General features: G+C 38.9%; 1 protein-coding gene across 1 annotated transcript; it reads left to right on the top strand.

Moving 5' to 3' along the window:
- Positions 1–259: 259 nt before the first annotated feature.
- On the top strand, positions 260–14394 carry LOC126625441 (uncharacterized). Its single transcript, XM_050294535.1, has 5 exons — positions 260–500; positions 11743–12045; positions 12160–12857; positions 13155–13483; positions 13517–14394. The coding sequence occupies exons 1-5, from the start codon at positions 260–262 to the stop codon at positions 14067–14069; spliced, it is 2124 nt and encodes a 707-aa protein (XP_050150492.1). The 3' UTR covers positions 14070–14394.
- The last annotated feature ends 1404 nt before the right edge of the window (positions 14395–15798 follow it).

Raw genomic sequence — 15798 nt, 5'->3', positions numbered from 1 at the left:
AACACCGAAGACTTCTTCCACTGCTCGCGATGGTTTGCCAGCTCCTCCCAAGCTTGTGAATGACTTGACTTCTTCCAAGGGGATGAAAGATGGGGTTGCTAGATTTGAGCCAATGACTTCTACCATGCCAAAGATGGCTAGTTTGATTACTAATAGGGTTGCTCAGCGTAGAGGTTGTGGCGTGCCCTTAGTGTAGAAACCAGTACCAAGGCATCCGTTGGGAGCTAAGTTTGGTTCACCTTTTGAGAGGCTTGCTAATATGATGAGTGATAAAGTAGACTCAGCTGCTAAAGGGGCACCAAGGCCTACTTCTCCTCCTGCTAAGATTGATTTGCCTGCTAGGAAGGAGGAGACTGTTAGCGTAGGCAGTTGTGAGAAATTCACTAAACCTGCTTATGGGGAGGTTGTTAAGATCTGTGCGCTTTTGAAACCAAATCTGCTTGAAGACATGGACGCTTGTGCCAAGTTTGTCGATGGCATTAGAGGGGTTGTTTGCCCAAGTTCCTTTGCGAAGCATACAACCGAGTATTGAAAGATTGCTCTACTTACCATGATGCAGAAGACAACTATTATCACGGCCGAGTCTATGGTTCTTAACCAAGAGGATACCAAGGCTGTTAAGGAGATGACAAAAGTTGTGGTAGCCGAAGCTTATTCTTCTACTAAGAATATCAAGAGGTTGGAACCGGAGCTCGCCGCTTTCAAGGGGTCTAATATCAGACCCCATTTCTCTGTAGCTTGAGACTGCTTGCCAAGAGATCGTTGACTTGAAGACTAGGCTTGATGCGATCCAAGTTGAGTATGAAAATGCAGAGAAGAAGATTTGATTTTACATACCTCATATTCAAGATCTTGAAAGTGCCATTTCTGAGCTTCGTTCCGCTACTTATGCAAAGGATGAAAAGTTGATTGTTGCTTATAATCAAGTGATCCACTTCAAGATGGTCATTGATAGGCTTAAACCATAAGCATTGGAACTCCATGAAGGAAATTTTGTGAAAAAACATGTTCATTTAAGCAACATCTATAGCATGCAATTTACAATTAAAAGGCGGAATCATGCTTGTATGCACTTAAAAACAAAACATTAACCATGAAATTCAAAGCATAGTAGATTGGTGAACCTTGACTCAACTTAAAACAACATTTGTTAGTTGAGAAATTATACCTTTGTAGATTCCTCTTTGCATAAGCAAAGGCTAATCACCCAAAGAGAGGGCCTCCATTCCTTGCATCTTAGATCTATGGATTTGGATGGATGAAATGGTTCTCCAAGTTCCCAAAATTAAGAACCTCTAAGTCTCTTCACCAAGGTTAGATTGGAGAAGAAATGAGTGACCTTGGAGTAGTAGGATTGCTAGCTAAACCCTCCAAGGAGGCCGGCCACTTTAGAGAGAAATGAGAGCTTATGTTCTCATCCTTTCCCCAAAAGAAAACCCTAAATGAATTTTGGCTATAAAGTCATATTTATACCTTAATTCATTGGAGTGGCAAACTTATAAATTAGTCCAAAACTCACTCCATCTCTAAATGGCCGGCCTTAGGGTATTATTGGGCTATTTGGGCCTTTGTGAATCATTATTCATTAAGTTGTCATACAACTTAAGTCAATGGGCTTGACGTTCGAAGCCCATTGGGCCTTAAGGTCCAAAACTATCCCGAGGTCTTTAATGAACTTATTCGTTTGATTAATTAACATATTAATTAATCCTTGCCATAAATAATTAAACCATTTAATTATTCTTACTCATCTCCATTGTTTCTTCAATCTCCACCTTACACGGTGTACGATCCATTAGGTTCCTTTTAGCGAGGCAGTGGGCGATTAAAACCATTTCAAATCGATTGTGAATTGAAACTTACTTTCAATTCTCCCTTTAGTGATTATACACGTTTAGGGCTTCCACAAACCATGAGTGATACCTAGCAGCATATCATGATTACCCAAGCTAATCATAAGAGGTGGAGAACCTATTCAGTTTAGGATTACAAATGCAATACGGTCTTTCTCTAATACAATACTCTTGACCACATTTTTTGGTTTGATAATTTATTCATGTCTACTATCCAATGTGATTCGTGTGCTTATATGATTTCCTTGAATGTGATTTGGAACGACTTCCTAAATCTCATTCATACTCTGGCCAGAGATTCTTAATCATATCATAGAGTATTCTCCCCCAAACGGTTTGAAGGTTAGAGATCCCTTGTTGCGCATTCACTTGCCTCCATGGCTAAGTGGCTTAACCCCGACGATGCTGTGGACACCCGCGGATGGGGTGACTATGACATAATCAAAGATCAAGTACCTAACCACAAGACAACTATGATGCCTCAGGTCAAAGGACTACTTTGCATTATCCCAACCATGAGTTCTCATGTGACATGAATATGAGAACTCTTCGTTGATCGTGTTCAGTGAACTCATTCTCTATTGAGCACCTACGTACTTGTCTTGATGTCACACACACCAATGACTCGAGACTAGTCACTCTCCCTGAGAGAAGACACAGCACGTACTAATCTTAACGGACTGTCCATGCCCAATTGGTAATCCTATGATCAGGAACGTTTAGGATGTGTCTACGAAAGAATGGTCTCATGAATCAAACTTCTTTAGATCGCATTCTCCCACTCACATATTCCTTGGACTTATTGTTTAAGCGTATAACATTTATATGAGACGGCTCAAACAATAATCTTTGCCCTTGATATTAAACTAGATTAGTTTAACATGTGAAATGTCCATAAAGTATCATCATATGATTGGTTTTAGGGCACATTTCCAACAATCTCCCTCTTGCACTAGAGCCAATCAGCTTGGTCATAGTGATGATACCTCTTCTGTAGTCATTTCATAAATGGCTGAGTAGTAGGCCTAGACAATGGATATCTATATGTTATCCATAGAGGCAACCTTGAGAATAACGACGTCACCATTATACATGATTCTTAATCATGTGGTTCAGTCTCTCATTTGAGTTCGGATCTTGATGAGACCTTGATTCCCTGGCTTGAGCTATCGCCCCATTAGTGTCGCAGTGTCGGTACACTAGAGACACTTTCTGGTTGGAACCGAATAGAGAGTTCATAAATGAACTTTCCCATCCAAACAACATTATTGTAAGCTTCTATATGGCAATATATTTCGCATTCATAATGGAACACACTAAAGTCATTACTTTTAATGTTTCCATCCAAATATCTCTTTAGTCATAATAAAGAGATATCTGATTATCTCTTCATTCATAATGAAGAAACATCCAATGATGGATTAGATTATAATCTAATATATTTACGCTTCCTTTACGTTACTCTAATTCTTCCACATTCTTGAGGAATCCATCCTTTAGTATTTCTTAAATACTTAAAGACTCACTTGACAGTTGCCATGGTTCTGATCCTGGGCTTGCACTGATATCGTCTTGTACCTTTCTAGGTACAACTCATATCAATGTTTTCATACAATATGAAATACATAAATCACCTTTCTGCGTATGCATAAAGGATTCTATTTACGCATTATTTCTTTGGGAGTCAAAGGGTACGTTCCCTTTGAGAAGGGCAACTTGCTAGTCTCACTAGAGTCGTCCTTCTAATTGAAGTTTATCATCATATGAGAAACTTCCTAGCATCTCTTGTCTATTATTAGGGATTGATATAATCGAATTATATCTTGAAATATATCATTATAGATTTATATCCCATGTATTTAGACTATATCTCCCATATACATTCTATTGTTATAGAATGTTTAAAGTCATAACTTTAACGAAGAAGTATTCTTTTCATTTCCAAAATTAATATATCATATATGTGTATATATATATATTTAAATTTAGGAATATGATTAACTCCCACTAATCTTTTGTAAACCTAGTAAACAAAAGATTTATTCACATCTTTATGAGAAATCAAACGATTTGATCTTTCTCTCATAAGACGCTTATAGCTCCCACTAGCTTGCTAAGATCCATGATGGATGGATCTCTACAACTTACATGTCTTGTGATTCATAGTTTTAGACATATATTATCAAGACTATCTTAATAATGGTTTCGGAAACCCATATTATGTCCAAACATTGAATCACCATTTAGTTGTAGCTAGCAATCTTCGAATTAATTGAAACCAAGACTACGTTAAAGATGGTTTCTTCCAAGTCAACCAATCTCTTTAATTGTAGTCACCTTAAGCTACCAATTAGCTATGGAGGTTTCATTATTTCGGGTCAAATGGTACTTTACCATTTCCTTGAGTATATATCGTATATACACTCAATGTAGTCATAAGGATTTTCATTCTTATTTCTTTCGAATTAAGAGGTGCAACTCTATGACATAGTCATAAAGTTCAAACCATTCAACTGAGACGGTTTATAAATCCTTCTCGACTACCTTGGAGCTTGTGGTGTAGGAACTAGGTTGTTATATTTGTTGATTATTATCTTGTCTCTCAAAGAACCCATTCTTTGAGTTCTATCTCTTGTTCATTTGCGCTATCTTAGGCAAATCCTAGTGTAGGATTACAATGAACTACCCAACAAACAACATTTGTTAGTTGGTTTATAGAAGTGATATCCAAATGTTAATTTAAGGATATCCACAAGATAATTCTCAAACAAATATTGCTTATTAGCACACAACCCCAAATCTTAACATGATTAAGATTTGTCTTTCTTTCCAACTACATCTTATGGAGTCATGAAAATTTTGGAAGATCTTCTAATTGACAATCATATTGTCTTAGAAGTATATATCCTATATATGGGTAATTGATAACATCCAACGAATTAAATCTTATTCAAGTTCATTCTTCTCCTAATGGAGAAATCCATTATCTTTTGATGCTTCTTTCCTTGATATTTTTCAAGGAAACTGTTCTAAAGTGTTATCTTTCCTTGGATCAAATCTAAGGAGGCAAATACTTTAGACGTCTTACTCATCAACTTACATTTCTTGAATTCTTTGAAACCTTTTGCAAAGTATTTGGACTTGTGTTTATTCAAAATAAACTATAGTCCAACTGAGAGTGATCTTCAGTGAATGTCATACAACATGAGTAGTATTATGTTATGGACAAGTGCCACTAACATCTAAGTGAATTAACCTCAACAACTTTGTGATTCTTTCTTCTTTCCAAAAGAATAAAGATTCGAACATTTCGCCTCTATACAATTTTAATAAGAAGGTGTTGGATCCGGATCTAACGATCCAAAGCATCCATCTACGACCAACTCGTATTTTATGTTTTTGAGGTATCACAACTCAATTGGGATTAGTCACTACCTTGCAACCTTTTGGGTTTCAAGCATCGTTATATTCTAAACAGTTAACACTACCATATCATCTCTACTATAGAGATAATTAATTAGATTACAATAATCTAATCATTCATTAATAAAGAACAATGCTTTGTCAAACAAAACATTTATCCATTTAACATATGGAATTAAGTTCCTTTATTCAATTGGAATGTAAAGACAATCTTTGTTTTTCCATTTTCTTTGGTAGTTCATATGAGGAAGTAAGTACTAACTGCTTTCGCATAGATCTATATTTTATTCACGTTTCGAATGTGAAGTACTTTCCCTTCTCTCATTAATCTTCTACTTCTTATTAGCCACACTTTTACAACGATTGTAAAACATAGTTACTAATACGGAATCAAGCATTCAAGTAGAAGAACCAACTGTTTTGAACTATTCAAGAACAATTTACAACACCTTCGAAAGGTGTGTTCTTGACACTTGCAAGACATTTCTTGCAAATACCCCTTCCAATGTCCATCCTTTCATAAAGAAAGTTTGTTCCCTTGGAGTTATTTTGCTTTCTTCTTTTGACTTCTCCTTTGTCTACAATAGTCATGGTCCCTAAACTACCACTGTCTCTCTTGAAACTTATTTCAATTGTGTTATACACATCAAACGATTTGGAGAGCCTGTGGTTATTGTTCACTATATAGTTTACAATAAACTTAGTGAACCATTTGGATAGGGACACAAAGGTGAAGTCCTTGCCTAGTTTCCATTTCTAGAAGTGGTTTAACACTTCAACACTCAATGATTTAAAATCATCATAAGTCCATGTCGATGGACTATTTTCGTCAACCAACCATTATGTTCTAAACATAATTGAAAACTTTCAAGAGTTGTTCAAGGCAACTCTCATTTCTTCATACAACAATTTGAAGTGAAGAATTAAGGCACATAAAGTGTCCATGCCCTTGTGCTTTCTTCTCAAGTTCTTTATTCATTTAACAAAGAAACAAGCACTAGTGTTGATAGGAGCATATTTATGCGCCTTAGTTTAGCTTGTTCTTGTGCATTTATAGTGTTTTTGCTTAGTAAAGTAGTCTTTTAAGCTAGTTTTATGTGTTTTCAGGTTCTAAGGGCAAAGTATGCAAAAGGATGCATTTTGGAGCCTTTTGGAGCAAAGTTGAGCTCGGAATGAATGTCATATGCTTGGAGCCAAAAGGATGGACGAAATTGAAGATTTGAAGATGATGTTTCCTACTTGAACAAGGTTTGCTAGTCGAAGTAGGAAAGCGCCTAAGTGAAGATGGAATCCTAGTTGAATTAGGATTCCTAGTCAAAATGGGTTTCCTAGTTGAATTAGGATTCCTTGAAGATGAAGATTCCTACTCAAACAAGGTTTCCTACTTGAAGTAGGAAAGTTAAATCCAAATGGCATCAAGTTTCAGCAACAAAGAAGTTTTCCAAGTCCAAGAAGGAAAAGGAATCCAAGATGAAGAAGGAGAAGAATTCCAAGTCAAGGGAGGATTGAGACATGTTTTCCTAATGCTAGAAGGACTCCTAAGTGTTGTAGGACACAAATGAGAAGTTTCTAGAAAGTTTACATCCTTGCCGTGGGTTTCATGCAATTCCTATTAGTTTTGGGGCTTTCTAGAAGCCCTATCCCTAATCCCTACATTGGTGCCGCACCCTAGCTTCTAGAAATCTGATTTCCTTGCCTTGCAAGGCTTTCTAGAAGCCTTATCCACCTTATCCTATCCCTGCCGCACCTAGGACCCCTTTTCCCTTGCAAAATCTGATTGTTTAGACCTATTTCCTTGTGGATTTGGGTTATCCAAGTCCATATCTGATTACCCTAGGGTTTTAAGTGCCTATATATACTCCTATTAACCCCTAAACCAGATCACCACTCACCACAATTCACAATTCACTCCAGAAATTCGTCCAAACTCTCTCCACATCTTTGCCGCACCATTCCCTTCCCCTAAACACTACTACATCCCTCCATAACCATGCATCCATACACCTAAGGTCCTAAACCTGTCCCTAGACCCTTGCCGCACCAAGGAGGAGAAGAAGGAAGCTCGGAAGTTCATGCAATTCAAGTTCGCGTCGCTGAAATTTCTAGGTGTTTCTTTTCCTTTGATTTCAATGTTTAAATTCAATTCTCTTTGTTTTGTGCGTATGAGGAACTAAACCTCCCCTTGGCTAGGGGGGGATTCGAAATACATGTTTGTGCTTGCGTTATGATTTGATTACTTCTAATTGCGTTTCATAAGTTGTGAATTCAATTTACTTATCTATGTGAATTACATTGATTTGTGTGTGTTGGTTGAGAGTGCACACTTAATTATCATACATGAATTGAGTGCTAGGATATAAGGAAATTTCACCTAATCGTTATGGAATTATATTCACAAGTAGTAAAGGTTGATGATCTCAATCGCGTTAAGTAAATTCTTGGCATAAGTTTCATGCAATCATAGTAACAAGTGCTTCGTCAATGCTTATGGTTTTCATAAAACTTAATGATTCTTGCTTGTATCTCTATTATGCAATCATGTAGGGGACTTATGGGGAATGTTTGGGTTGTCGTATGCAATCATCCAATTCAATAACGTTAGGAAAATCTGAAGGTTAATTTAAGCGAACCTAATTAACTTGGGGCATTGAGAATTCATGGTTTATTGAAAAGCAATTGGAAATCGTTTTGTATGCAAGTATAACATGTGTGGAGATGAACCCCTTAGCTAGCCTTCCATTCACCCATTTAAATCAAATTCGTTTTTACAATCTGTTCTAATTTACAAAGTTTGTTTTGTTTTTAAATTCGTCCAAAACCAATCCCCCTTTGTTTTAAAGTGTCAAATTAGTTAGTAAGTGTTTTACTTTGTGTTTTTAAGTGTTTTGATTCAAGTTAAAACCCAAATTCGTCCAATTTGGTGCTTAGTGTCCAAAACTGCCCAGATTGTGTTTTTAAGGCAGTTTTGAGTGTTTTGGTGCTGTTTTGAGTCTTTTGGTTTGTTTTGGTGTTTTAAAGTTTAGTTTTGCATTCTTTGAGTCTAGTTTAGTGTTTTAAACTTGTTTTTACATATTTGAGTCAGTTTTCAAGTGATTTTGCAATCCCTCCTAATCCCCGGTTTAGAACGATCCCTACTTACATACTTTGCTACAATTGATAAAAAGAGGGTTAATTTGAGTGTCAACATAATTTTCACATCAAATTTTGGCGCCGTTGCCGGGGATTAGCAACTTTGCTAATCCCTTGGATTGTTATTTTCGTTTTTCTTATTAGATCAGATTCTTATGTTATTTTGTTTCTTGTTTTAGGTACTTGTTTATGACTCGGAGTTCTAATCCGGTTCAAGAACATATTTTAGACTTTGACGACGATTTTGAGCGTGAGTTGAGACGAAAGAGGAAGAACCCGGAACCCAGTGAATCAAGTTCAAGTTCCGAGTCCGTTTCTGAAATTGAAGAGGAAGTGGAAGACATGGCAGCGGACAACCGAACGATCAAGGAGCTTTCCGCTTCGGGATTGGATAATGCCGCACCTCTATGTATCCAGTACCCTAGGGCGGCTCAGGACAAAACTGCCGAGTTCGAATTGAAGTCAAGCTTGTTACATCACATTCCGAAGTACCATGGGCTGTCCATGGAAGATCCAAACAAGCACTTGAAGGAGTTTGAAGTCGTTTGCTCAAGCATGACTCCGATAAACGTGGACGGGAGTATATTGAAGATGAAGGCTTTCCCCTTTTCTCTTATGGAAAAGGCGAAAGATTGGTTATATGAATTAGCTCCCGGAACAGTCATATCTTAGGAGAGCATGAAACGGGCTTTCTTAGAGAAGTTTTTTCCAACCTCTCGAGTCATTCTCCTACGAAAAAGGATAAGTGGAATTCAACAAGAAGAAAGTGAGTCTTTTCCTACATACTATGAACGTTTTAAATCTCTTGTTGCTTCTTGTCCACAGCATCAAATGAAGGAGGAGCTTCTTCTACAATACTTCTACGAGGGACTTCTACCAATCGAACGACAAATGCTAGATGCCTCGGCGGGAGGAGCATTGGTGGACAAGACCCCCACGGCAGCAAAGACTTTGATTGCCAATCGAGCGTTGAACGCTCAACAATACGAAGGTGTTGGACAAAGAAGCACCACACGGCAACACCAAGTGAATGAGGTAAGTGCCATAACCGAACTTCAAAATCAAATGGCTAACCTTACTACGTTGCTTTCTCAGGTTGTGGAAGGGCCAAAAGTTCAAAATGTAAGTGCGTGTGGTGTATGTTCCATGCAAGGACATCCTACGGACAAGTGCCCACAATTGATCGAGAACGGAGGGTGGGAGACCCTCAATGCCGTGGGTTTTGGGCAGCAATACCAACAAAGAAATGATCCCTTTTCTAACACCTACAATCCCGGTTGGCGTGATCATCCAAATTTCAAATGGCGAGAATCCCAACAAGGCCAACAACAAAGCACATTTAGGCCACAACCCCCGGGTTTCTATCAAAAGCCATTTGCACCAACTCAACCCCAAGCACAACCCACCCAAAAATCAGGTTCGTCTATTGATAATGATCAAATTTTTAATTTACTAACTTCTATGGCGCAGGGAATGCAAAATAGGGACAAAAAGGTGGACGAGTTGGAGAAACAAGTGGGGCAAATTGCCGAGTTCATGGGGCAGTTTCGAGAGCAAGGAAGATTGCCTAGCTCAACCATTGCAAATTCGAAAGGAGGCTTTGAATCTGCCAAGGCAATCATGTTAAGAAGTGGGAAACAAGTAGGAACAACCCCACCACCATCCAAATCAGCCCCAAACAAGGTGGAGGAAGTGATAATTGAAGAGGAGGAACAAGGGTTGGCCACGGCAAGGAAAGATGTTCCTTTGCCGCAAGTCTCCATGGCTCCTAAGCCATCCAATCTGCCAAATAAAGGTACAATTGTGTCCAATTCCATTCCTACTAATGATTTTCCTTTGAATGTCCCCTTTCCTAGTAGGTTCAAGCAAACAACGAAAGAAGAAGCTGAAAAGGACATTCTAGAGACGTTCCGGAAAGTGCAAGTCAATATACCTCTCCTTGACGCAATTAAGCAAGTACCTAGGTACACCAAGTTTTTGAAGGAACTATGTACAACAAGAAAGAGAATTTCAAACAAAGAGGTTGTCCAGGTAAGTGAGAATGTTTCCGCTGTTTTGCAAAGAAAATTACCTCCTAAATGCAAAGATCCGGGAAGTTTTACAATTCCATGTGTTATAGGCAATACTAAATTTGAACATGCTATGTTAGATCTAGGAGCTTCAATTAATGTCATGCCATACTCAATTTATGCATCCATGAACTTAGGAGAGCTTAAAAACGATGGTGTTATAATTCAATTAGCCGATCGTTCTAATGCATATCCGAAAGGAGTTTTGGAAGATGTGTTGGTGCAGGTGGATAACTTGATATTTCCAGCGGATTTCTACGTTTTAGAGATGGAGGACTCACCCAATGTCACCCCATTGCCGATTCTACTTGGGAGGCCTTTCATGAAAACAGCACGCACCAAGATCGATGTGTTCAAAGGGACGTTGACAATGGAATTTGATGGGGAGATTATTAACTTTAACATTTCTGAAGCTATGAAATTTCCTAAAGATGATCATTCTTGTTTTTCTATTGATATATTGGATGAATTGGCGCAGGATTATCTTGATATGTTGGAGGACAATCCACTCGAAACGACAATTGCACAAGGACTTGGCACAGATCCCAACATGGCCGTACCAAAGGATGAACATGCCGAGCTTGTGGCTGCCTTGGAATCATTGCCAAAACATCATGGTAAGCTTTCTAACCCAATTCCAATTCCCGTTTCCACTAATACGTTGTTACCTTCTGTGATGCAGGCCCCCGTTCTTGAGCTTAAACAGTTGCCGGATCATTTAAAGTATGCATTCTTGGGAGAGGGAGAGACGTTGCCCATCATTGTATCTTCATCACTCACGGCATTAGAGGAAGAAAAGTTGATTCGGGTGTTGAAAGAGCACAAAACAGCCATCGGATGGACATTGGCCGATATTAAGGGAATTAGCCCTACAACATGCATGCATCGCATCTTTCTAGAGGAGGGGGCTAAACCAACTCGAGAGGCTCAACGCCGGCTCAACCCTCCGATGATGGAAGTAGTGAAAAAGGAGATTATAAAGCTTCTCGACTGTGGAGTGATCTATCCAATCTCGGATAGCCGTTGGGTCTCACCGGTTCAAGTTGTCCCAAAGAAGTCCGGAGTCACTGTGGTGAAGAATGCCGAGGATGAGCTTGTGCCAACCCGTATTCAAACAGGTTGGAGAGTATGCATTGACTATAGGAAGCTCAACAACACTACAAGGAAGGACCACTTTCCACTACCATTCATCGATCAAATGCTAGAAAGGTTAGCCGGTCATTCTTTTTATTGTTTTCTTGACGGGTATTCGGGATATAATCAAATTGTCATAGCTCCGGAAGACCAAGAAAAGACCACCTTCACGTGCCCATTTGGTACTTTTGCTTACCGCCGCATGCCATTCGGTTTATGCAATGCACCGGCCACGGTCCAAAGATGCATGGTAAGTATCTTTTCCGATTTTATTGAGAAGATTATTGAGGTATTCATGGATGATTTTAGTGTCTTTGGCGATTCGTTTGATGGTTGCTTGGCAAATCTCACATTAATCTTAAAACGATGCATGGAAACTAACCTTGTTTTAAATTGGGAAAAGTGTCACTTTATGGTAAAACAAGGCATAGTTTTAGGTCATATTGTTTCTGCAAGGGGAATTGAGGTTGATAAATCGAAAATAGATCTTGTACGCTACTTACCCTCTCCAACTTCGGTTAGAGAGGTTCGTTCGTTTTTGGGACATGCAGGATTTTATAGGCGATTCATCAAGGACTTTTCAAAGATTTCCACACCCCTATGCCGACTTCTCCAAAAGGATGTGACCTTCGACTTCAACGAGGAATGTGAAAAGGCGTTCAAACACCTCAAAGAGATGCTCACTTCGGCCCCCATCATTCGGCCACCAGATTGGAGCATGCCCTTCGAGCTTATGTGCGATGCATCCGATTATGCTCTAGGCGCTGTTTTGGGACAAAGGAAGGACAAACAGCCACACGTCATATATTATGCCTCTCGGACCTTGAACGATGCTCAATTGAACTACTCCACAACGGAAAAAGAACTCCTTGCCGTTGTTTTTGCTTTAGATAAGTTTCGTTCTTATTTACTTGGTACTAAAGTAATAATTTACACTGATCATGCAGCGTTGAAGTACTTGCTCACGAAGAAGGAGGCTAAACCAAGGCTTATTCGATGGATGCTTCTTCTCCAAGAGTTCGATATCGAAATCCGAGACAAGAAAGGAAGTGAGAACGTTGTGGCTGATCACTTGAGCAGTTTGGTGCATGAAGAAGATGTCATACCTATTCCAGAGACATTCCCGGATGAGCAATTGATGTCCCTACAGGTTAGTGAGCCTTGGTATGCCGATTTAGTGAACTTTTTAGTGTCAAAACGTTTTCCAAGTGAGTTCACTAGGCACCAACGTGATAAACTTAGGCATGATGCACGGTTTTTTGTGTGGGATGATCTGTACTTATGGAAATTTTGCCCCGATCAGATTATACGTCGTTGTGTGCATGATTCTGAATGTCATTCAATTTTGAGTTTTTGTCACACTTATGCATGTGGAGGGCACTTTGGCACACAACGCACAGCCCTCAAGGTGTTACAATGTGGATTCTATTGGCCTAGTATTTTTAAAGATGCTAAAACTTTTTGCTTAACATGTGATAAATGCCAACGAATGGGTGGTATAAGTGCTAGGGACCAAATGCCGCAGGTTTCTATCCTAAATGTTGAAATTTTTGATGTTTGGGGTATTGATTTTATGGGTCCCTTCCCTTCATCGTATGGTTTCATGTATATTTTTCTTGCGGTTGATTATGTGTCGAAATGGGTGGAAGCCAAGGCCACCCGGACTAATGATTCTAAAGTGGTTGCAGATTTTATTAGAACTAACATTTTTGCAAGGTTTGGAATGCCACGAGTGATCATTAGTGATGGAGGGTCACATTTTTGCAATCGGACCATTGAAGCGTTATTGAGGAAATACAGTGTCACCCATAAGGTTTCTACACCTTACCATCCTCAAACGAATGGCCAAGCCGAGGTTTCCAACCGAGAGATCAAGCAAATACTTGAGAAGACAGTTGGGCCAACAAGGAAGGATTGGAGCTTACGGTTAGATGATGCACTTTGGGCGTATCGTACGGCGTACAAAACCCCCATTGGGATGTCCCCCTTCCGACTTGTCTATGGCAAGGCGTGCCATCTTCCCGTTGAATTGGAGCACAAAGCACTTTGGGCCATCAAGAAGTTTAACATGAACCTCGATGAAGCGGGAAGTCAAAGGAGATTGCAATTGAATGAGCTTGATGAGATACGGCACGAGGCATACGATAATGCAAGCATTTACAAGCAAAAGACCAAAGCTTTCCATGACAACATGATCCGTGGGAAATCATTCTCAATTGGGCAGAAAGTGCTATTGTTCAATTCCCGTTTACGTTTGTTTCCCGGTAAGTTACGTTCTAAGTGGATTGGACCGTTTGTTATTACTAATGTTTTTGTTCATGGTGCAGTCCAAATCCAAAGCTTGAAAACGGGACAAGAATTCAAGGTGAACGGGCATCGTTTGAAGCCCTATTATGACACCTTTGTGGAGCATGCCGTGGATGACATACCCTTGGTTGCCGTGGGCCCTAGTAAGGAGTGAATGAGGTCTTCGTCCGGCTGTACGACGTTAAAGCAAGCGCTACTTGGGAGGCAACCCATGCATTCAACAAAGGAGGACATAGAGAGCACTCCAATTCCAGATTTGCGTTCCTAAACTCTTCTCTTTGTTGTTCAATTCGTTTCTGCTATGTTAGGTTGTTTAGATGTTGTTTTGTTTGTTTGTTTGTTATTTGTGTGAGTCTATGCTTGAAACATTGAGGACAATGTTTGATTTAAGTGTGGGGGGGTAACCAAAGTGTTTTGATGCAAATTCGTAGGGTTTTGTCACCCATAATTTCAAATGTTGTTTCTTGCTGTTTTTAAGCCTTTTTAAGCTGTTTTGGTGTGTTTTAATGAGTTTTGAGTCAAAAATCCGAAAATCCCATAAAAATTTGAAAAATTTGTTTTAAAAAACCCAAAAAGAGTCGTTTTTGTGTGTTTGTTTGTGTCTTAGGGTACCTTCCAACACAATGATGAGGATTCGGTTTGTAATTGCATGACGGTTAAAGAGAGTTATAAACATGGATAAAAGTTTGATTTACTCTTTGGTTTATGCTTGGTTGTGGTTATAACTTATGAATTCACATGTAATCATAAAGTAAAAATCCGTTTTTGTAACATGCTTGAAGGAAGTACTCAAACTAACGCTACAACCTTGTGAGACTTGAGCCTAAACGTTTATTTGGAGAGTTAAAATCTGTGCATTCTTTGTTTTCTAAAGTCGTTGCATGATCTCATTATTCTTTGCTTGGTTGACACTTAGAAGGCGTTTCATCACTTAGAACCAAACACTAGAACTCATGCCCATTTCATTCAAAACATGTCATTGATTTGCATAACACATATTCAAGATTAAGTTGTGTAGTGTCCACCATAGCCCAAAAGCCGTATATCCCTATTCCATTATGTTTTGTAGGTGTTAACCCCGTTGAGCCTCGTTTAGCCTATTTCCCTTGTCAACCACATTATCCTCACCTAGCCTAGATTAGGACCATCCACACCCTTGTTCTTAAAACGTAGTAAAGCATAACGTAAGAAGAATTCCTTTTGATCAATGTGTGCGGAAAACAAGTGTGGGGGAAGGATTAGTGATATAGGGATGTGCCAAAGTCTTGAATGAGGCACGGCAAAGAAGAAAAAAAAAATGAGAAAAGAAAGAAAAAATTCGTGAAAAATAGAAAGAAAAAAAGAAAAGTGTGAAAAACATGCAAAATAGTTGATGAGCATGTGAAAAAGAGTTCCAAAGTGTTGTTTGTTGAAGAAAGGGTCCAAAGAGTTGCATTCGGCCCTAATTGATTGTTTGAGTCTTCCCTTCTGTTTTGAATTTGATTTCGGCATGCTAAAGTGAATTCTAAGTTTCGATTTCCATACTTTGCTTACTATTGTTTTAAAGAACGTTTGTTTTCCATATCCGTTTTTGTTAGCCAATACCTTAAGCCCCGTTACAACCCTTGACTTTAATCTTGAGTGTTGTGTATTTCAATTTGTGGAGTTTGAAATTGGTATGAGCATATGGTGTCATTGGTTCTCGCATCTAAGTAATAGCATTCCATTCATGAGATCATATTTATAAACATGTTCTTAACTCCGGAAATTGCTTTCTTTGTTATACATATATGTGAGCATTCGTTTTTATTTTTACATCAATCTTCTCACATATAACTAGTGTAGGGTGTGTAGTTAGAAAATCTGAGTGAAAATAGAGTGCATATCTAGTAAGGAATTGAGGG

The sequence above is a fragment of the Malus sylvestris genome, chromosome 6 (genome assembly GCF_916048215.2).
Source record: "Malus sylvestris chromosome 6, drMalSylv7.2, whole genome shotgun sequence".
NCBI classification, from domain to species: domain Eukaryota; kingdom Viridiplantae; phylum Streptophyta; class Magnoliopsida; order Rosales; family Rosaceae; genus Malus; species Malus sylvestris.
This window is presented reverse-complemented; position numbering and strand designations above follow the sequence as displayed.